We start from the raw sequence: 22,968 nt of genomic DNA, 5'->3' as shown, positions 1-22,968 counted from the left end.
TTTCATTGTAAACCATATTCTTCTTTATTTTAATTCCAGTAGAACAAAACCAAACACAGTGAACAAGATTGCAAATCCCTGCTTTCTCAAGACAACAGGCAGCAGCGAGAGATTGGGGGTGGTGGGGAAGAGAGAGGGAGTCTCACTGCTATATTAGTGGGAAGGACATTCTCTGGGTGTTTACTTCAGCTATAGTGGGATGGAAGTTTGGCGGTCAAGCTAAAACTAGAACAAAATCTTCATGGACAGGGGAGCAAAAACCCTTTGAACAATTAGACTGACCCTTTTCCCCTAAAGCAGCATTTCTGAACAAGCAGACAGACCAAATAAATGTGGAAGGCTGCCTGCCACGTTAGTTAACCATTTATAAAAGACACAGAGACCATCTTGAGGGTGCAGTTAGTACTGCCAGGGTTCCTGAGCAAGGTGATGGCACAGGGAAAGAGGGAGGCAGGAAAGAGGGAAGATCAGCTCCTCCTCTTTAATCCACCTCCTCCATACGTGATGCATCCTCGTCTCCTTCCAGGGGAGGGATCTCTTCAGATACAGTAGAAGTGGATTCTTCAACAGCAACTTCTTCTTCATCAATTCCTAGGAGAAAAGTATTGAGTATCTTAGGCCACGCCTGAATAGTGCTACACATCCATGACCTTAGTATGGCTAAAGGTACACAAATATACTAAAACTCTAAAGCCCACTATGAATATCTATATAGTTATAACTTAAATGTTAGAGATGTGAATAAACCATATTTATACACCAGAGTTTATTCTACAATTTAAGCATGAAGGTGGGCAAATGTTTTCTCCTTATTATAGGTAAGTGTTTTTGTATGTACAGCAATGCGTGTGCATGTGTAATGAATCTGAGGCAGGGCGCTCACTTACTGAGTATGTGACCACCTGATCTTTCAAGATGCATCATTCAAGTTTGCATCAGAACTTCAAATATTTTCTTGGTGCTTCAGAGTTTGGTATCTGATTCCAGGCAGTGCTTCATGTCTTTACCCATAACCAGCCAATGTGAAAGACTGCAGTGTTATGTGGACCACCCCATGTAGTTTACTTTACCCTCTCAGGACACATTTCTTCTTGTTAAAAGGTTAATACAAATTTATGGGAAGATTTCCAGGAATACTGTTACCCAAATCAAAGAGGTATGTTTTCGCTGAAGCCAAATATCCACTATTTATTTTGCCAAATATCTTACTCTGAAAACATCAGGGCAAGTGAAGCAGTCACTAGGCAAGTTTTCCCTCTTCAGATAATAAAAGTATCAAATTCCTGAGGAGATTTTAGCAACTCACCTAATCCCAGCTTGATCATTCTATAGATTCGATTAGAGTGGGTCTGTGGATCCTCCAAGGAGAAACCTGAAGAAAGTAATGCTGTCTCAAAGAGAAGTACCACTAGATCCTTGACAGCCTTGTCATTTTTGTCTGCTTCAGCCTTTTGACGCAAAGTCTCTACAATGGGGTGATCGGGATTTATCTCCAGGTGTTTCTTGGCCATCATGTAGCCCATAGTAGAGTTATCTCGTAAAGCCTGGGCCTTCATGATACGTTCCATGTTGGCTGTCCAGCCATAGGTGCTGGTGACAATACAACAGGGGGAAGAGACTAGCCGGTTTGAAACTGTCACCTAGAAAGATAAGCCAAATTGTAAGTCATGGCACTTCAACAATGTATGATGGGGGCACAGGGTATGCTCCCAACAACCATAATGACATCAATGCTCCCAACATGCATAAAGGGCAACAACATGACAATCTCACCTTTTCAACCTTCTTCTCCAGTATTTCCTTCATTAATTTGCAAAGATTCTCAAATTTAGATTTGTTCTCTTCCATCTTTTTCTTTTCATCTTCATCTTCTGGCAATTCCAGGCCTTCCTTGGTGACTGATACTAATGTCTTCCCATCAAACTCCTTCAGTTGTTGAACACTATACTCATCAATGGGCTCCGTCATGTATATCACCTCAAAGCCACGCTTTCTCACACGTTCCACAAAGGCAGAATTGGCCACTTGTTCTTTGCTCTCTCCTGCAGTACCAGAGAGGTGGAAGTGGTAAATCTCCAGTTACACAATTGGACCTCCAATAATATCACAGCACAGTTCCCTTTTAGATATTAGCTTCCATAAAAGGGCACACTGTAAGTGTACTGGTTCTCTCAATATGCTGGTTATTAAAAACCCCAAATCCTTTCATATTCTAATCAACTGCTCCTATTCTACTACTATCAGGCAAGGAGGCATTCCAGCTCTTTTATGATGTCCAAAACTGGTGGTACCAGAAAGCAATGCCACTTTTCCTTATTTCATTTACTTTTCTATTTACTATTTTAACATATTTCTCTAATATTTATTTGAAATACCCATAGAATCAATAATTCATAGTAAAACTGGATGCTGTAGAAGTTTAAAAGTTATTTGTAACTTTAAGCAATACACTGAGAAAAGACAGTTTTATATCCACTGTGGTGTGAAGCCAGTATTTCAGCAGAGTAAACCAACTGCAGAAAACCCTAGGATTTTTGGAATGCAAATTTCATTTTCTATTATATGCATTAATTCTGCATATTTTAATTTGCATGTTTTATTTAACATAATGTAAGGAGAATTATGAATCACTATTTTTAACAATGCATTGAAAAAGGAAGTTTCATATTCTGAAACTTGAATATTGCATATAGAATTTGTAGGAAGATGAAAATATCAATATTCACACGGTCTTCTCAAAAGTCTACTTCCTTAAGTACTTAAATTAAAACTGCTTAGAGATTTTCAGGTCAGGTCTCTGCAATCCTACAGTTTAGAGAATGAACCCAGCTCTCCCACGCCACTTCATAAGAGCTAGGGAAGACAATATGTCAGTACAGATGGTAATACAGGCTTCCAAAGAACCTAGAAAATTCAATGTAAATCTCAGATCAAGAATAAGAAGATGGCTGTTCAGGGCAGACAGCATTCCTGCCATGTGATATATTCAGTCAGGGCCAATGAACTGTCCTTTACCTGTGATGTAATAAATGTTCTTCTGGTTCTCCTTCATTCGGGACACATACTCTGTAAGAGAGTTCATCTCATCTCCAGAATGAGAAGTGTGATAGCGCAAGAGCTCTGAGAGACGCTTCCTGTTGGCAGAATCTTCATGGATTCCCAGCTGAAAGTGAATGAGTTTTTATGTATTTATATATCAGGATTTATAGAGACTCTCCACCCCCATTGCAACAGGGCAATCTAAACTAAAAAGACAAATCTTGATACCCTAGGTATCAACATTTTCATTTTAAGTATGAAAATGAGCCAAAAATGGTAGCTGGAGACGATTATAAATCCTTTTCTTTTTATGTAACAAACAAAAGGATATTTTTTAAAACCAATATATCTACCTAAACAGCTTAGCAGTGTGTGTTTCACAGCTAGCATTGTTCAATAACTAGCTAAGTTAGGAAACAAACTAAAAAAATATTTTGAATTGTTGTGCTACCAAATGGATGGGGCAAAACGCTCACCTTCAGATTTTTGGAAAAGGCCTCATAGAATTTTTTATAGTTCTCTTTGTCTTCAGCCAACTCTGCAAAAAGTTCCAGACATTTCTTGACAATGTTCTTCCGAATCACTTTGAGAATCTTGCTTTGCTGTAGCATTTCTCGAGAGATGTTCAAGGGCAGATCTTCAGAATCCACTACACCTCGAATAAAGTCTGTGTTTATAAGAGAAGTAAACAAAATCAGGGAGGTGGGGAAACAGCTGTGGCAGTGATGTAATCTAGGTAAGAACAGACTGATGAACATTTTTAAAACTCCTACAGTGATTGGAGGATGAAAGAGAATGTGTATAAATACCATGCATATATTTATTGTCCCCTCTTCTAAAGTGCATTTTATTCATATTTCATGTCTGATCAAGTTAATGCACTAAAGTGAAGAGGTCTTTCCCATCCAACAATGACGCGCTATGGAAACTTACAAAGGATTTTTGCTCTGTTCCACCTGGATTTATTGTCAGCTTTCATTCTCCTAGGTCCATTCACCTGGATCTATTTCTTCCCAAGGCATTCCCTATATCCCTACAGAGGAAGCCGTGCAATGCATTCCAATTGTTCTAAATAACTCCCAGTCCCTTCGCATTAGCCAAGCTGGCTAAGATTGATGTAAGTTTAAAAACACCAACGTGTCTTCCTTTCTCCTATAGAGCAAAGCTACTTATGACATTTGTTGCACAGAGACGGACACTGGGAAAGAGGTTAGGCCAGATAATTCAGCTATCCCATCCCACTAAACATGTTTTTAAACAAAAGGAATTCAGGGATATATGCTTCAATTTTTTGGAAGGAATAGTGGATAAACAGGAGGGTGCAAAGGAAACCAAACTCCTTTTTGTCTCCTTTCAACTCATCAGCCCTCTCCCTGCTCTTGTCAGTTCTATCAGAGGAAAACATGATACAATATAGAGAACTCTGGGCTGGCAGAAAAAGGGGTTGCAGTTCAATAGTAGGATACCAGCATTGCAAAACCCAGTTTTTGGATGAACTATATCACTGTTACTAAGATGGCCTCTGTTTCAGAGCAAAGATGCATTTTGTTCATATACATGGCCCACTGTAACTCCACCAACCTTGACAGTACAGGCAGTCCTCGATTTACAACCATAATTGAGCCCAAAATTTCTATTGAGTTTTGCCCCATTTTTGCTCCCTTTCTTGCCAGTTGTTAAGTGAATCACTGCAGTTGTTAAGTCAGTAACACGGTTGTTAAATGAATCTGGTTTGTTTCCCCACTGACTTTGCGTCAAGCCTTGGAGTCTTCTTTCGGTGGAGGTGTTGGAACCCTGGCACTTTGTTTGCCAGAAGGTTGCAAAAGGTGATCACGTGTCCCCGAGAACACTGCAACCGTCACAAAAGCAAGTCAGTGGCCAAGCGGTTGAATTTTGATCACATGACCATCCACAACATTCATAAGTGTGAAAAATGGCCAGAAGTCACTTTTTTCAGCGCTGTTGTAACTTTGAAGTCACTAAGTGAACTGTTAAAAAGTTGAGGACTACCTGTAGTTGTTTGTGGTATCTAGTTCTAATCTAATGGGGGATTACCCAGGCATAAACCCTATTACCACAACATGATTTGAGTTGGGGCGGAGGGTTAGTGTGTCATGGGAACTGCAAAAAAAGGGATTAACTGACCCAGATAATTAACACTTGGGGAAGCTAAACACAGCCCCAAATAGCCACAACAGGGCAATATTTGAACCCAGTCCAAAGACCAGTTTTCATACCTAGTTCTCCAAGCAAATGAAGAATTTGAGAAAGAATGGCCAAAAAAGGCAAGACTTCCTATTACACAGCTCATTGCCAGGGCACAATTCCCCAACACTTAACTGCCTACAGCAGTGTTTCTCAACCTTGGTAGCTTGAAGACGGGGGTGGACTTCAACTCCCAGAATCCCCCAGCCAGCGCTTTCTGCTGCTTCCGTGGCTGATGAGGAAGGAGGCAGCAGTGCCATTAAGTCTCACCTGGAAACCTGTGTACAGGTAGTCTTTGACTTACAACAGTTCATTTAGTGACCGTTCAAAGTTACAATGGCCCTGAAAAAAGCAACTTATGAAATTTTTCACCCTTACAGCCATTGTAGCACCCCCCCCATGGTCACCTGATCAAAATTCAGACACGTTGGCAACTGGTTCATATTTATGATGATTATACTGTCTCAGGGGTCATGTGATCATCTTTTGCGACTTTCTGACAAGTGAATCTCAATGGAGAAACCAGATTTACTTCAGAATCGTGTTACTAACTTAACAACTGCAGTGGTTCACTTAATAACTGTGGCAAGAAAGGATGTAAAATGGGGCAAAAGTCACTTAGCTACTGTCTCACTTAGCAACAGAAATTTCAAGCTCTATTGTTGTCATAAATCGAGGACAACCTGTATTCCCAAAATGGTGACTTTGAGCCTGATTACTGTCACTGTCTGTTGCCAAAAGCTGTTCTGGTTGGATTAGTGGGTGACTGAATGAAGCATGTTGTGGGAACAGGGTGATTGTAAATGCAGATTAGGTCAGCCATAGGCTAATTAAGCAACTTGTCATTCTAGCTGAAAAAGTGCAGGAAGGCTGCAGGACTTACTCAAATATTCTGGGATGAGTTCATCACAGCTGTCCATGATAAAGACCCTCCTGACGTAGAGTTTGATGTTGTTCTTTTTCTTCTTGTTTTCAAAAAGGTCAAATGGGGCCCGACGGGGGATGAAAAGGAGCGCCCGGAACTCCAACTGCCCCTCCACAGAGAAATGCTGGGAAGATTGGGAAGAACAAGCAAGTACCGTGAGCCCCTGACTAATTTCCAACTTGCTTCACTTAGAAGCAAGCCATCCTTGACCATAAAAAACACATTTTGTTCTTCCCTTTCTGCAATGTATTTGCTGCTGTTCCAAAAATGGTTTTAAGTGGCTTACTAATAATACAAAAACAAAACATAGGGAACAAAGGAAACGCAGCAAAACTCATTACCACTAACATCAGCAAACCGTCCTATCCATTAACACCCTACAGGCAATGCAATTATGACAATTATCACCATCATTTCCCAAAGGCTTTCTAGAACAGCCAGTTCTTGGCAACTTTTTCCTGGATGCCAGTAGGGTTGTTACTGATTTAACCTCGGGCTGTGCATCCTCCAAAAGAGAGGGGCACCACTAGAAACAGCATGTCCCCTCAATTATGGCAATACAAAGAGACATGAAGGGTGCTCTCCCCAGATCTTGGCAGAAATTGTGGTAGAAAATGATTCCACAGATATGCAGGTCCTGCATCATGTAAGGTTTTAAAGAACCCGTACTTTGAATCACCCAAAACTAAATGGAAACCAGTGTAGCTCTCTCAATCCAGCCATTAATTGGGCAAACTGAGAAATTACTTCAGCTGTTGCATTCTGGCCTTTGCCCTAAGCTGGAAAGATATTTGTGACAAAATCTCCTGAAATAAGAAAAAAGTATGAGTTTTGACACAAATTTGTGTCAGAAAAAATTCCTTGTGCACTAGCAGAAAACTCCCAACTCTTCCTGAAGGTCAGAAAAGGACAGCACATACGGAAAGCAACCACCAGAGACAGACCTCATTTTCAATATTATCTTCTAAATTTGACATTAACAGGTCAAAACGAGTAAAAAAGAGAGGAAGTCTCATTCTCTCCTCCACCCACACCTCCCGACTTGAAGCACTATGCTAAATATCACTTTACGGAAAAACTGACATGAGGGACAATAATGTACACGTTGCTGCAGTCCCCATTATTTCCATTCACCTAAATCTTGAGGCAGGGTCTTATATTTACTGCTTATTTTGCTTATGAACAGAAGCACAGGTGGGGGGGGGGGGGAAGAGACACCAAAGTTTTTCCTTCACAGGGTGAGCTGCCTTTAACGCTCTCATCATGGAACACTTAAGTCAACAGTTAAGGAACACCTTGAAATATTCTCTGCTACAGCAGTCAGAGAAAGCAGACGGAAGAAAAGAGAAGCTGAAAGTTGTGTATCAGTGAAAGCTGCGTTAATGGGGAAAAAATGTGAAAGATATTCTGTAGCAAGCAAAACAATGTGTCAAGATTCAGGGCTCTCTACCAGGCAGCTGTAAACAGTAACATTAAGCATGGTCAGTTCTAAAGAAGCCCATCAGCTGCCATTTGGACCTCTCTGCTAACTGCGAAAAATCTTTTGCTTAGATGGACATCCAGATCAGTTCCCCCTCTCATCGCCCAAGTCGCTCACCTTGACCGCCAAGTGGTCTTCCCAGTCATTAGTGAGGCTCTTGTAGAACTCGCCGTATTCCTCCTGGGTGATATCATCAGGGTTGCGGGTCCAGATGGGCTTGGTCTTGTTCAGCTCCTCGTGGTCAATATACTTCTCTTTGATCTTTTTGGTCTTCTTTTTGCTCTTGCCGCTTTCCTCCTCCTCCTCATCCGAACCCACATCCTCAATCTTGGGCTTCTCTTCATCTTTGGGGGCTTCCTCTTCCTCCTCCTTCTCAGCTTTCTTCTCCTCTTCCTCCTCTGCCTCATCATCGCTGATCTCCTTGTCCCGCTCCTTTTCCAGCTACAAAGGCAAGGAAAGGCGTTACTTAAGGTCTGCCGGATAAAATAAGGGAGGGGCAGATACAGCATCCTTCGCATCAAGTCTACTGCAAGCGCTCAGAAAATGAGACAAGTCCTTTCCTTAGGACAGTTCAGGAGCTCCAAGCTTGTTTTCTAAGAGATCTTTGAGGATTTATGCTGCCCGTGTGAGAAAGTCCAACTTCGGATTCAACAGAAAACAAAACAATGCTTTTGAGCACTTGAGCGTTAACACCTGTCTGTAACTTCATGAAGTAGCATACCTTTTACCTTTCTTTATTTCCCATTAAACCCAAGCACAGTTTTTAATACATTTCTATTTTAGCTTTTCAGAACAATTGGGAATGGATAATGTACAGGTAGCCCTCGATTTACAACAGTTCATTTAGTGACTGTACAAAGTTACAACGGCACTGAAAAAAAGTGACATGACCATTGTTCTCACTTATGACCATGGCAGCATCCCTGTGGTCACGTGGTTTACATTTGGAGGCTATTGCTTAACGCATTGTAAGCCGCCCTGAGTCTCCGGAGAAGGGCAGCATATAAATCAATTTTTTTTTTAAAAAAAGACTTCATCGCAGGCAGAAGAATTCTATGTTACAAGATCATGCAAGATGCTCTGGAACAATATGTGTGGGGTGTGGGATGACAACACATGCATGATGACATCACTGTGTGTATGCCATTGTTTTGACTTCATCAGGTTTGTTATAATGTTGGCCATATTTGAGTAAATCTGGAAATGTCACATTTACCCACAAGGTATCAAGTTATATCTGTCCAAACTCAGAAAACGTATCTTATGCTTGTCTGAATGCACTTGCGTGTTGGAAGAACCTAAGTGCTGATCAGATGATTATTAAGTCAAGGACTACCTGTAACTCTTTGTATTAGCATAAGGATGCCTCTTCAAACTTTAGCCAAAACCTGCTTCTCTCCAATTCTTACCCATTGTTTCCACTTCTGTTTTTTAGAAAAAGAGTGACTAAATATGCTTGCTCTGTGTGCAGGATAGCCCTTCAGATATCTAAAGATCATTACCTCTTTTTTCCTTTTTCTCTCCAGGCAAAACTCTTCAACCGTTTTTCAAAAAACATGGTTGAAAGACCTTTCACCATTCTGATCATCCTCCCCAAGATTAATCAATGTTCTTCTTACACCGACTTACTTTCAAAACATATTTTGGGAATATGGGGAAACTCAATTGCTACCAGGGGAAAAAAGATATTCTCAACCTTGGGACTGTTCAGAAAGTACTTCCCCAGAAGCAGGAATGTGAAATTGGCTGTAGCAAAGAGTTAAAAGCAGCAATGATATTTATTATCAGACCTGTTGGTCCACAATACATACATAGAGGGTGATGGGGTATCCGATGAACTGTGAGTGCTTCTTCACAACTTCCTTGATACGGCGCTCCTCCAGATATTCTGTCTGATCATCCTTTAGGTACAAGATCACTTTGGTGCCTCGCCCAATTGGTTCACCTAGAAGGCAAAGAGAGGCCATTTTACCAGGGTCAGATACTGCATTGAGTTTTGAGGCCTGTGCTATTTACTCTTGAATCTAAACTATAAGCAATCCAGGTCAGAACTTAAAAATGGGAGAGTTTCTAGCAAAAGCAAAATTACTATATGCTCCAAAGATTCTCCTCCTGCCAAATATACACACTAAAAGTATAATTTTCTAGAAATATAGTCTGTATTTTAAAAAATATCCTCCTGAAAAGCACAATATTGTCTGGGGCAGGGGGTGAAATGTAAAATTTGTTACTACCGGTTCTGTGGGCGTGGCTTGGTGTGTGTGGGGGTAATGTGACTGGGTGGGCGTGTCCAACTTTTTTTTTTAACTTTTAAAACCATTTTTTCTACAACCTCTTCGGCTGAAGAGGTTGTAAAAAATGCTTTTAAAAGCCTCTGATGATCCCAGCTGAGCCGCGCGATCATCAGAGGCTTTTTTTTTTTTTTTTACTTTTAAAAGCATTTTTTCGGCTGAAGAAGTTGTAGAAAAAATGCTTTTAAAAATAATTTTAAAAAAGCTTCTGATGATTGCGCCGCTCAGCTGGGCATGGGGGGGGGGCAGGGATTTTTGCTACCGGGGGAAATGCTGCTGCAAAAAAAAGTAATTTAACAATGGAAATGAAAAAGAAAAAAGAGTAAAGGTATCCAATGAAATGTGATTTCTGGAGGCATATGAAGATTTCAATTAGAAGTATGCCCCACAATGCTAATAAGCAAGGCACTGTGTAACCGCAACGTATCCAATAAAATACAGGAAAAAGCTGTGGCTTCAGTTCAAGTATACATTTAATCTAGTAATAATGTGGAATCATGAATATCACTTTATGCATTAAGTTTGTCTTAAGGACAATAAAAATAGACCAACCCATTTTTTAAAATATTAAAAATATCCCACCATCTAATGTTGACCACTCCATCACTGTTCCTTAGCAACATTCAGAATGAATGGTGCACTTCAAAGCAACTAAGAACCCTGGTTCAACCTCCTCCTCCGTCTCCCATCCCTCTTTAGGTGGCTAATGTTTTCCAAAAACACAAATCACTATGTACCATGATCAATCCGAACAGTGAAGGAGCCTCCTGCAGATGACTCCCAAGCATATTGCTCATCATCATTGTGCTTGGTGATGACCACAACCTTCTCGGCCACAAGGTAAGCAGAGTAAAACCCCACACCAAACTGCCCAATCATGGAGATGTCTGCGCCAGCCTAAAAAACAAGGGATGCAACATGTATAACAGGCAACAGTAACTTACAGTATCTACCATACCAGATTACAAACACAGGTTTTGACATAGCTGCAAAAGTATGTTTTATCCATAGGGAATTCAGCTCAGCTAAAACCTTATGCTAAATTTAATTTAAATTTAAATTCTTATGCCAAGTAAGAATAGGGTATAATTCCGACTACATCTTATGCATATAGAAAGCACATCTTGGACATAGGATTCCATATTCTGTAATGTTTGGTTTTGATTTTATTTATTCAATTTGCTTAGCCACCTTCTTAACATACATGACTCTGGGCAGTTGATACCCCTATAACTATTTCACAGACTCCATGCCACCACTAGATCCTTTGGTTATGCCTTATTTATTTTTAAAGCGAGTTTCCTGGAAATGCCTTGGCGAGGTTTTAAAGTACACAAACAAGACAAGCAGTATCTCAGACAGTCAAAGGGATCCAAGAACCCCTTTCCAGTAGAATAAATCATGCCCATGATGTTATTTTGCTTAAGGTAAATTAGCTTATTCACTTCTTTTTTTGTTAGTTTCTTAGACTCCTATTTTGATGCTCCTGCTAGTTTGGCCTCTACTCTATAGACATGAAGTTCTGACAATCCTCGTCAGACAATTTTATCTCTTTCAGCAAATGCCCTTTTACACATAGTCAGCTTCTATCTACAGAAGACACATCCATCACCAAAGGAATTCAGGTGATCGCCAAGTTTGAAGTTATACATTTTTAAACTCTCTACTTCCTTTTATCAGGGTGGAATCAGGGCAACTAAATGAAGCTGAGCATTTACTGGCCGGATGCCCTTCCTCACGCCTATGCAGAGTTTGCAGCAGATATTTTCTCTTTATGCCCGATAGACATCTGTTGCTGCTAGGATTGAACTCTCAACCTTCCAAGTGGGAGGCATCTTCACCTCTAGATCATGCACCACTCAATTTTGAGGATATACATATTTATGACAAATTAACCACACTGTGAGGGAACTTTGATGTCAGAACTTCATAGCTACGTGAAGACCCTAAGCATTATCAAGTGTCTAGGTTGAAACCACTCACCTGCAATGCTTCCATGAAGGCTTTTGTGCCAGACTTGGCAATAGTTCCCAGATTGTTGACAAGATCTGCCTTTGTCATTCCAATGCCAGTGTCCACCAGTGTAAGGGTACGGTCATGGGGATTGGGGATGATATCTATTTTCAACTCCTTCCCACTTTCCAGCTTTGAGGGATCTGTTAGACTCTCATAGCGGATCTTGTCCAAAGCCTAGAAGGTTAAAAATTGTAAGTTTTGTGGATTCTGTCAAGCTTCAACCATTATTCAAGGATCTATATTATCTCTAGTTTTAAAGAAATGAAGTCCAGGAAACAAAAGATCTGTTTTAAACCTTAAAAAGAACCCCCCCCCCAAACCTACTCTAAAGCATATGTCTGTTGTGAACAGCACAAGGACTCATATACTTACTCTAGACAAAATTTCCGGTGAGAAAAAAACATATTTCTTAGTACAATTTTAATTTCCATTCAGAAGGGCAACTCTTTGAATTCAAAGGTGCTCATTCTTAGTCACTGATCATAATCTAGCTCTGCTTTATTAGGTTTTAGGAACAAAGGGGGACACCATATTGTTGCTTTCTTGAAAGTAAGGCTGATATTCTCCTGTACTTCATAATTTAATCAAAGAATTTAGAGATATATTTTGCTTTGGAATAAAAAACAATCAGACATGGCAAATGCCTCACCTCCTCTCATATAGTACAATGAATTAGATGATCTCAGTAAGTGTCAAACAAAAAAACATGCATGGACTTGAAATTGTGAAATCTGCAACCATAAAATGAAGTGATGATCTTGGCTTAAAGGAATTCACCAGGGTTCACCAGTAATTATCACTCAATAAAGCCATGTTCACATTTACAGAAGCATGGCAGAGAGGGCAGCTGATACACAGCTACTTATAAACCAAAAATAGGAAAGAGAGAGGGGAGTCTTAGGTAATATGCCCCTAATGGGCTTGACTTTACATTGAAAGCTGAAAATCATATTTCAAACAATAGCGAGGGCTAGAACAGACAAGTGGTTACAGCCAAGGTAAAATTATGCTGATTTAATGAAAAGATATTTTAATTAAAATAGGATTATTAAGATTACTCTCCCTGCATTTAATATAATCAACACTGCAATTCAATAGCAAGCTTTTGAAGCATTCCAGAAGTACATTCAAGACTTTTAGAGGACAGATGGGCATTGATCCTGAAGTTATACAACCTGAGATAAATCAGGGAGGACTAAAATTGAGAAGCCTTGTGGGATTCTCAAGCACGTAGCTAGCTACTAATGGGAACAGAACAGAGAGACAGATGGACCATTCATATGATCTTAGCTTTGATTTTATGCCCAGTGGCAGACATTCAGCAACACAATTGGTCTGTCTTCCATTATGCTAAAGCCACCATGTTTCCTTATGCCTTCATATTACAAAGGATGGAACATTAGGGCTCAATTCCGTTGTTAAAAGTTAACACATCAAATAATTTTTGCAATTATTGTACCTATTAACTCTCTTTTCTTATCAAAGCAAAAACAAATATTAGTGTGCTTATGTTTTAGAAAAAAGTATACAAGAATATGAAACAGCCATGTAAAAGAACTCACAAGAATTACTAACCTAATGGCAGAGGAGCAACAGGGAATTCTACTTTCCCTTCTAACATTTGCTTGGTCATTAAACTGAGCCCAATTGAGGACTACAACTCTGCACCTTTCTTACCAAATCCATCATTTGTTTACGTGATTTTTTTACCAATGCCAATTTTTTACCAATAGTATTGAAATAGAACATGCCTTAAAGAACTAGATTTACTCCTTAAATCAGAAGTAACGTTCTTTAATCAAATTCACTATTTTTAAAAAAGCTGTTTTGAATTCCAATAATCAGAACAACATAATATCATGCTATTATAATTCATACTATAATATTGTCCAGATCACTTGTCATATTTCTTTTCCAATCTGGTGTCTTCTACATGGGTTGGATTTAACTCCTATCTCTTGAGACTTCAGGACAAAGGACTACAAGATTTGATTTAAATGTTAGTTTTTACTCAATCCACTCCAAGTAGCAATTTCCCTGCACTCTTGCCTTTTCCTTTTCCTCTGCCCTAGCTCCAAGTCTCTATACTCACATCAGAGGCATTGGAAATTATCTCCCGCATAAAGATTTCCTTGTTGGAGTAAAAAGTATTGATGATCAGGGACATAAGCTGGGCGATCTCTGCCTGGAAGGCAAATGTTTCCACATCCTCTTCGCCATGCTGGATTTCTTCAGGCATCTGGAAAACAACTCAAGAGTTCACATCCTTTGTAATAGGCATATACCTTTTTACAGAATCCTCAAAGTTGCATCTTATATTGTGGATTGTAACAGCCAACTACCTTGCAAGAGAAATCTCTAGCATTGCCTGCCTTTAAAAATGGAGGACAGAGACTATGATTGGCTTGTATTTTAGCCCTAGTTTAATAGCCACAGGTTGCTGAAAATAAGAAAGTGGATGACTCGGCAGGGAGCAAATGGCATGCTTTCTTCCTCCTCTACTAGTATACCTATTATATCCTACTACTAGATGGCAGCAGCACTCTCCAGCACAAAACATAACCCTCCTCATTCTCCCATCTCCTCCAGGTCCCTAGAAAATTACTTCTAATAATGAGCATAGTGCTACAGCAGAACAGGGCATTTTTAGCTCTGTTACAATACCTTTACTAAACCAGAACATCAGAAATCTGAAATTCCAGACAAGATGTCAGCCCTCCCAGGTAAACCAGACAGGTAACGGGATTAGATAAACTAATTCTACTTTATTGTAAGGCCATATGAACATAATCTGCAAATCAGAAAGTACAAACTTCCCACAACCACCTTTTAATTGCTTGAACCTAGGACAATCCTTCCTGAATTTCTTTCTCTGACCATTAAATTACTAAATTTTATTTTATAAAATGTATTTTATTTCCTGCCTCTCTTGTCCGATTGTTTCCTAATAAGCACCATCTCTTCCACTCTTTCCCCAAGGTCATCCACACATTCCATTACATCAGCACAGCTTAAATCTAGATTTAGGTTGACTAACTTCCAACACATTGTGATTCCTACATCCTAAATTCCCTCCCCCCCCCCAAAAAACCCAAGGATTTATAGCCAGGATTATTTCGTGGTTTAGAGAGATCAAGGCTCCGAAATGAAGCCTCCTAACACGTTTTGCAATGCTACCCGGAGATCCACCTCCGCTTTTTTTTTCTTTGTTCTTTTGATTCCTATTTTAATCACACTGAAATGTCCACATATATGAGCGAAAAGAGCAACAATCTCAGCCCTTAAACTGCAGATCAAAAAATCGATAATATCTATCTATTTATCTATCTATCTATCTATGTTTGCATCCAGCCTTAATTCAGAGATGGTGCTCTATAATACCCGAAACATACATACACTGCTCAAAAAAATAAAGGGAACACAAGCAGAAGACATCCGAGATCTGAATAATAATAATAATAATAATAATAATAATAATAATAATAATAATAATAATAATAATAATAATAATAATAATAATAATAATAATAATAATAATTTTATTTCTATACCGCCCCTCTCCCGAAGGACTCAGGGCGGTGTACAGCCTATTTAAAACAGATGAATGAATGAAATAGCCTTATTAAATACCTTTTTCGTTACATACAGTAGTTTTGTGTTCCCTTTAGTTGTTTGAGCAGTGTATAAACTACTGTATGTAAAGAACGAAGTATTTAATAAGGCTATTTCATTCATTCAGATCTCGGATGTCTTCTGCTTGTGTTCCCTTTATTTTTTTGAGCAGTATATATACAAACGTACGTACCTATGTTTCAGGCATTACAGCGGCGTCTCGTGAGTTAAGGCTGGATGCCAACCTATTTACAACTCGCGAGGGACAGAAATGAAAGCAATGCCGTTTTGCAACGCCGAGGAGCGCGGGGCCCTCGAGGAAGGCGCAGCGCCAGACACGGGTTTCGCCCTGCTCGCCAGAAGGCGGATAATCGTAAACCAAGCCGGACGCTAATCCGAGGCTCGACACTCAAGCATGGCAGGCTGGCGGCGGCGGAGGCGAAAGGGGGGGGGGGGTTGTTGGCAGGCAGGCCTGGCGCAGTGCACGCACTGCCACAGCGCTTTGCCCGCCTGGCTAGGCCTCACCCCCCCGCCTCGCGGCCACGCCGTGGATTAACCCGAATCAGGCACCCAGGCGGCCTAAGCACCGGCGAGCCCCGCGAATTGAGACCCCGGCGGTTGGTAAGAGACCCGGAGGCCGAGGCGTTCGGCTCGCCTGAGAAAGCACGTGGCCCGGGGAAACTGGCCTCCTCGTCGGTCTTTACTGCGCCAGAGGCGGCAGCGAAGAGGGGGGAGATAGGCGAGATTTTCCGGCCCGTTTCCATGTAGAAATTGGAAGAGAATATTCGATTTTTCCATTTCTGGGTGGAGGAGGAGGCCGCTTACTTTGATCGACGAGCGGGAGAGACGAGCCTGGAGCACGGCGTGACCTTCCGACAGGGAGAGCTGCGCAGCCCGGAGAGGAAGTGCCGTCGTTTCCCTCGGCCCTTTATAGAGGCTGATCGCGAAATCCTTCGGGCCTTCGCTCCGTCCGCCTTAAAAGGGCCTCTTCTGAGATCGACAGCACCCTCTGACGGCGCTGTGGCTGCCTTTGTTCTTCCCCCGCTTTGAATTGAAATGATGCCATTTCTTATCTAATAATGGACGAAATCATTTCATTTCATCGTTAAGGGTTCTAATCTCTTTTAACATCCACCTGTTTGTCTTATACGCTGAAAAGCAACGTTTCCAAAGCCCGCAAAGCGTGCGTCCATTTGCATCGGATTATGAAATCTCAATTTATTTTTTTCTCCGTTTGGATGTGTGATGGATGCATCTGGGGCAAGTGCTGTTTTTCTGATGGCACACACTATCTCCACTTTTTATAAGAGCTCACATTAATAGCTTTTTAAGCCTAATTTTCATTCTCCTTCAAATTGCTTTGATTGATGGATTAATAGGTTAACCACACATGTTTTTATTTGAGAATAATATTTAATTCATGGGGATGTTTTCCCAGAAATCTAGGCACTTAAAACTAGGTTTGTACAACATGCATGCTTACTGGTGTTTAACCCAAATGTTTCAGCTTACATAAATACACTGACCTATAAACTGATTTAGTGGACTGGATTTACCTAAAATACTAAGCTGAAATGTAAGTGACTAGCTTGCAGTATCCTATGCAAACCCTGTCTAAGTATTGTGAATGCAAAACATTTTAAAATCATCCCCAAATGAAATTATCGTGTACTCTTCCTTTATTCCATTTTTTTCCTGAAATGCCTTACATACCACAGAATGTCTCTAGAGTATGATTTCATCGACAATTCCATGATCTATAATATATATTTTGATATATAAACATTTGAATTAAAGGGGATTTATAAATGGAAGCTTTGTTCTAATTTAAGGCCAAAAAAATTATGAAGCCAACGCTGAAGAAATATCTGTGGGTTTATTTCTTGCTAAGTAGATTTGGTTGACAACTTAAAGACTTTGAAACCTGGATGTCAGAATTGAGCATCTTGTGATACTGTTTGAAACTTCCAGAGCCAACTTTTTTTTTTAATTTTAGAAATTTTAAGGGCAAAGGTGGTTTCTTAAACCTTGTAGATGCATAAATACCCTTAAAAATCTCAACCCACCTTCTTTGGGTTGATTTTTGACATCAGAGAAGAAGTTATGGGCCACAAAGGGACCCCAGTTACATTGTGTCAACCCAACCCTCTTAAATTTCTTCCCACAAACAAAAACAGACCAGGAAATTCCAAGCCTTTATTCCAAGTTTCCAGCAGCCTTCAGTCTTACTGCAGTCAGTTCAGAAATATTAAATGTGCTGCACTTGAAGATCAGCCCCATTCCTCAGCTAATTTTATGATTGGTAACTTTCAACCCCAACTTTTCTCCAGTGTTTCCAGCTGTAACAATTCATGGCAGATATAATTGCCCTTCCTAGCAATGTTAGGTTATAGATCAGTTTCCTGTCTACCATCAGAATAGCATCAGGAAATCAATAATCCATTCCTGGTTAGCAGATGATGATGAAGATCTGCTCAGTGATAACTGAAATTTCCAATAAAAGAGAATATGTATAGCTCAGGGCTGCACTGTGAAATTTTTAGTGGATTTGCTTGCTGATATTTCATTATTAATCTAGGTAATATGAGTCTTCAATGATGTTATGCAGTTAGGTAATGAAACATCTGCAAGAAAACGAATTCAGAGAGCACCAAGGATCCCACTATAACAAAAATATATGGATATACTTCAAGTCTCTAAAATGAGTAATAAATTAGTGTTTTTATACAACCACCTTGCCTATTACATGCTCTTCTATCTGCCTACCAGCTACTTTGATATTTATAAAAAATCCCAACATAAATGGTTGGGGAAGAATATTAAAATATGAAATTTCTATCTCTTCATAAGTCCAGAACTTGAAGATCTGAAAGGCTCAGGCTGAAACATAAAATTTCTGTTTTTAGTTATCAGTAGTTCTACAGTTCGTGCCATAGAGAAATTGAATTTAAAACAAAAAATCGGCTTGAAAATGTTTCTGACGGGGTCCATGGAATGGCTCCGAGTCCGTTTTTAATGCTCGTCATTGTTGCAATCTAAAGGGTTTTTTTAAATCTCGTGGTGTATATTGTGGGACCCACCGAGCTTTCTCTCTTAAGTGAAAGCAAATGGGCGGAGACGTTCAGGTTCAGCGCTTTCTCCTGTCTCCTCTTAGTGAGGTTCTGCAGTGATGGCGGGGGTTAAAATGGGATCTAAAATGGGGCTTGCACGATTAACAGCTCAAGAGGCGATGAAAGGAACTGTCTTTCACTCTTCAATTCCAAACGTTTTGACTTGAAAACCTGGCCCCGAGCACATCCCGAGAAGCCAGAGATCTCGCTGGAGAAAGCACTTGTGCGCGTTCAGGGTCGTTCGCTCGTTCTTGCCTTTGGATTCCGCGCAAACTTTCTCTGCAAAGCTCTCGACTCTTCCCACGGCGCGGTTCCCTCCGGGAGGGTCGCTCAAACGGCTTTGATTGGCGTGTTTCAGGCCAGGGAGGCCGGCAAGGACTATTTTCGGAGAGCCTTCCCACGGTAGCGCAGGGAGACAGTATAGTGGCTGGTTGGTGATGAAACCGTAGTTTCTGCGCGAAGTCTCCCGCCTTGGTGGTTTCGACCGTCGGCTTCTTTTCCCTTCCCGCCCTTTCCCCCGCCCTTCCCACGAGAACCTGAAAGTCTCGTTATTGCCAGCAGAGGGAGCTCTAACTTCATCTGTCTTCCTCTTTTGATGCCTAGGTGGATGCGTCCACTGACTAGACTAAGGAGCTTTCCCTTTGCATCGCCGGTTCAGCTGATGTTGCAAAAGCCAGAAGGGCGTCAACGATCGGCAGGGCAACAGCTTCCCCTACATCCCAGGGAGAGAGACAGGCGCTTCATTTCCCAACCTCGCCTATCTTGAGGTTCAATGGGATGCTGCCGGTCTGCCCTCTTTATCTTGTAGACCCGCCAGTACAGTTGGAATGTCAACCTGAGCCAGGGGTGGCTTCTAACTGGCTTTACTACTGGTTCTCTTTGTGCACACGCTTTGCGTGCGATCGCCTCTTCGGTTGTGCGCTTTGCGTGCCATCGCCGTGCACATGCTGCCTTCGCTCGCATGCGTGCCAAACTTGAGCTTTGCGCAAGCGCGTTGCGAATCTGCCCAGCTGAGGTGTGGCAATCCACTCTGCCGCACTTCTCAGCTGGGCGAAAAAAGAAGAAATATAAGGTCGGAATAACACGGGGGCGGGCAGGAGGGCCCAACTCCCGAAGAAAGAGAACCGGTGACCTACCGGCTCGGCCGAACCGGGCTGAACCGGGAGCAACCCACTACTGACCTGAGCCATAAAATAAAGGGGCAAAAGTGAGGAACAATAACCCCACTTCTTGTTCCTGTCTCTTAAACAGGTAATTGCATTGCAACTCCTAAGTGCTTGGAGCAACTTATTAGGCAGGCCCTAATAGGACGTGGTGGCTCAGTGGTTATGATGCTGAGCTTGTCGATCGAAAGGTCGGCACTTCAGTGGTTCGAATCCCTAGTGCTGCGTAATGGGGTGAGCTCCCGTTACTTGTCCCCGCTTCTGCCAACCTAGCAGTTCGAAAGCACATAAAAAATGCAAGTAGAAAAATAGGGACCACCTTTGGTGGGAAGGTAAGCGTTCTGTGCGCCTTTGGCATTTAGTTGCCGGCCACATGACCACAGAGACGTCTTCGGACAACGCTGGCTCTTCAGCTTTGAAACGGAGATGAGTACCGCCCCCTAGAGTTGGGAACGATTAGCACATATGTGCGAGGGGAATTTTTACCTTTACCTTTATCTTACATAATATATACAACGAAATTGGTTTACCTCCTTGGTGCAATCATAACAGAAAATACAAAACAACATAAATGGTATAGAGAATAATCCCTATACAAGTAATTTTGGAAAAAAGATTAATAAGAAGTTTATGTATGTGTGTGGAGTGATTGTGATTGGTATTTTGGAAACTGGTTCCTACATGGGCATGGTATCACCATGACACTGAATAGTTCCAAGAAATTCATCTATCATAGCAGATAATCTGATAGCAGCTTTGAACTGCTTGTCATGTAAAGACATTTTGCTTAGTCTATGAGACTGCAGCCACGTGTGGCTGATTACCCCCTTAGACGGTTACAGTGATGGTAGAATAAACCTTTTAGGCCCAGTAAAGTGCTATCCAAAAGTGCTCAGTAGGCTGCTTGGTGGGCGGACTGCTAGGAGCTTCATTCCATACCTTGCTTCTACTCCATCAGCTAGGCAGCTTCTGGGCTTAGGTGTACCGGCCTGCTGGTCATTTGAACTTTCAGAAGACCAGGAGACCCAGGTTCAGAAATAGCTCAAGCAACAAGTTACCCCTGTGGAGTATTTCTGCAGTAACAACCTCTCATTTGGACAACTTGAATGTGTTAAAAGACTGTCGGAGACTGCCATGCCAAACTTTTAAGGAGAGGATTGTTGCATTTTTCACTGCTGACACCTAGTGGAAGAGGAAGAACCAAGGAAGGTTGCAATGAGCATGAAAAGTGGAGAGAAGAGGGAGGGAACAGCTTTTCTCCCCCTTTCTCTCTTATCAAGATGACAGGAAAAGGAGCTAGTGAATGGAACTTTGTGCCAGTTTTCTGATTTCAGCATTAACAACTTGTGAAATAGCATTAGCATCAGGATCAATACTCTAAATTCTAAATATCTTAGTTGGTTAAACTGAGGAGAGTTAAACCAAACTCACATTTAAGTTCACTATCACATAACAGTGGAACTTTATGGCAAAAAAAATTCCAACATATTTATAGCCAATTTTTCTTTATATATCATGCTTATTTGAGGGACTGCCTCTTCCTGATTTTATCTGCCCATCCCACCAGATCCAATAGGCATGTTACAGCTTCCATTGTTTCTATATGACTATATATGACGTTCTATGACTGTAACCTTGTTGCTGGTATCCTTACGATTTATATTGACTGTTTTTGATTGCTTATTTGTTCCCTATGACTATCATTAAGTGTTGTACCTTATGATTCTTGATGAATGTATCTTTTCTTTTATGTACACTGAGAGCGTATGCACCAAGACAAATTCCTTGTGTGTCCAGTTACACTTGGCCAATAAAGAATTCTATTCTATTCTATTCTATTCCTATTCCTATTCTAAGGAGCTGCAATTGGCAGGCCCTATGAAAGAAACTTTTCCTGCTGTGGTGCCTGCTGTGATTGTAGAATCTTCTCTCCAAAAGATTAGTTTTTGGCCTCGTTATCTCCTGAACTTTCAAAGATCCCTCAAGACCCTGCTACGGCAACAAATGTGGGGACACCAGGGGATGGGTGAATTCATTAGGTTAACTGTTTTCACTAACATCCTTCAATTTATTATACTGTTTATATCATTATAGCCCCCCTCTAAATTAAGCAAAAATACCCTTGCATTAAAAGAAATTCATAGGGCTCCAACTATCTTACTTTCATGGGTATCACTGTTATTGAAGACAATGCCCTCTATATGCTATGCAGGAAAAATAATGCTTGTGGCCAATAAAATAACCAAAGGGCCAGTCATCATTATGTGAACACCTTTCATAACTTATCCTCTGTAAGGCAAATAAGGCTGAAAGATGTAATTGCTTCCTAACTATCCCATTACAAGTAGCCCCCGAATTACGAATGAAATGGAGCCAGCCCATTTGTAACCCGAGGATTCATGGGAGTGAATTTTGTACCTTAAATGGGATCACTCCCTCCTTTTGCCCATGCATTCACTAATCGAATGCAAGGCTCGTTAAATACACATGAGGTATTTCAGGGTGGGGAAGGCCATGGGGAGGCCCTACTGATGGAACAGGCCACCTGCCTAAGACCACTCAAGGCCACCCCGACCCACAGAAATACCTCATGCTCCCCACAATTGCTTTCCCCCCCAACCTGCCATGTTGGGTCACTTACCTTGTGAAGCAGTCTCCTTGTAGGTTGCCAGCTAAAATGGAGCTTCTGAGGGGCAAATCCAGCCCTCTGACATTGTTCGGCCCTCTGTGGACCTCCCCTGGCCCGTTACAAGTTGAAATGCAGCTTCTGGGGGCCGGAACCCCTGGAAGCTCCATTTCGGCTTGCAACAGGCCGGGAGAGGCACACGGAGGGCCGAACAGAGCACCAGATCCATTTCAGCCTGCAATGGGCCAAGGGAGGCTCATGGAGGGCCAAATGTAGCACCGGAGGACTGAATTTGCCCTTCAGAAGCTCATTTCGGCTGGCAATGTTCAGGATGAATGTTGCAGAGCAGGGGTGGTATTCACTTACCCTCGCTACCGGTTCACAAATGTGAGCGCGCGCATATGCGCAGAGGGCCTTCCATGCATATGCAGAGCATCAAAAACGTGGATAAATGGGACGTGATTACGTCTGAGCGGGTGGGCAGAGCTTCCCGCAGCCACT

The 22,968-nt window shown here is 41.4% G+C and overlaps 1 protein-coding gene across 1 annotated transcript; it reads right to left on the bottom strand.

The window, feature by feature from the left end:
• On the bottom strand, positions 1-16,804 carry HSP90AB1 (heat shock protein 90 alpha family class B member 1). Its single transcript, XM_034428055.2, has 12 exons — positions 16,394-16,804; positions 14,049-14,195; positions 11,924-12,130; positions 10,678-10,837; positions 9,461-9,594; positions 7,767-8,090; positions 6,128-6,293; positions 3,516-3,706; positions 3,016-3,163; positions 1,774-2,042; positions 1,307-1,640; positions 1-591 (listed from the first exon to the last, which is right to left on the bottom strand). Exons 2-12 carry the CDS (start codon positions 14,193-14,195, stop codon positions 482-484), a joined length of 2,190 nt encoding a protein of 729 aa, XP_034283946.2. The 5' UTR covers positions 16,394-16,804; the 3' UTR covers positions 1-481.
• Positions 16,805-22,968: the final 6,164 nt, after the last annotated feature.

Source organism: Pantherophis guttatus, chromosome 1 (assembly GCF_059756535.1).
Source record: "Pantherophis guttatus breed Tessera chromosome 1, ASM5975653v1, whole genome shotgun sequence".
NCBI lineage: Eukaryota > Metazoa > Chordata > Lepidosauria > Squamata > Colubridae > Pantherophis > Pantherophis guttatus.
Note: the sequence above shows the minus strand (reverse complement) of the source record. Positions and strands in the feature narration are given on the sequence as shown.

Coding starts and splice junctions, on each gene's coding strand:
- HSP90AB1 (XM_034428055.2), bottom strand. CDS start 14,195: ATGCCTGAAGAAATCCAGCATGGCGAAGAGGATGTGGAAACATTTGCC. Junction 3,707..6,127: donor ACTCATCCCAGAATATTTGA/GTAAGTCCTGCA, acceptor TTATAAACACAG/ACTTTATTCGAGGTGTAGTG. Junction 2,043..3,015: donor GAACATTTATTACATCACAG/GTAAAGGACAGT, acceptor CTGGTACTGCAG/GAGAGAGCAAAGAACAAGTG.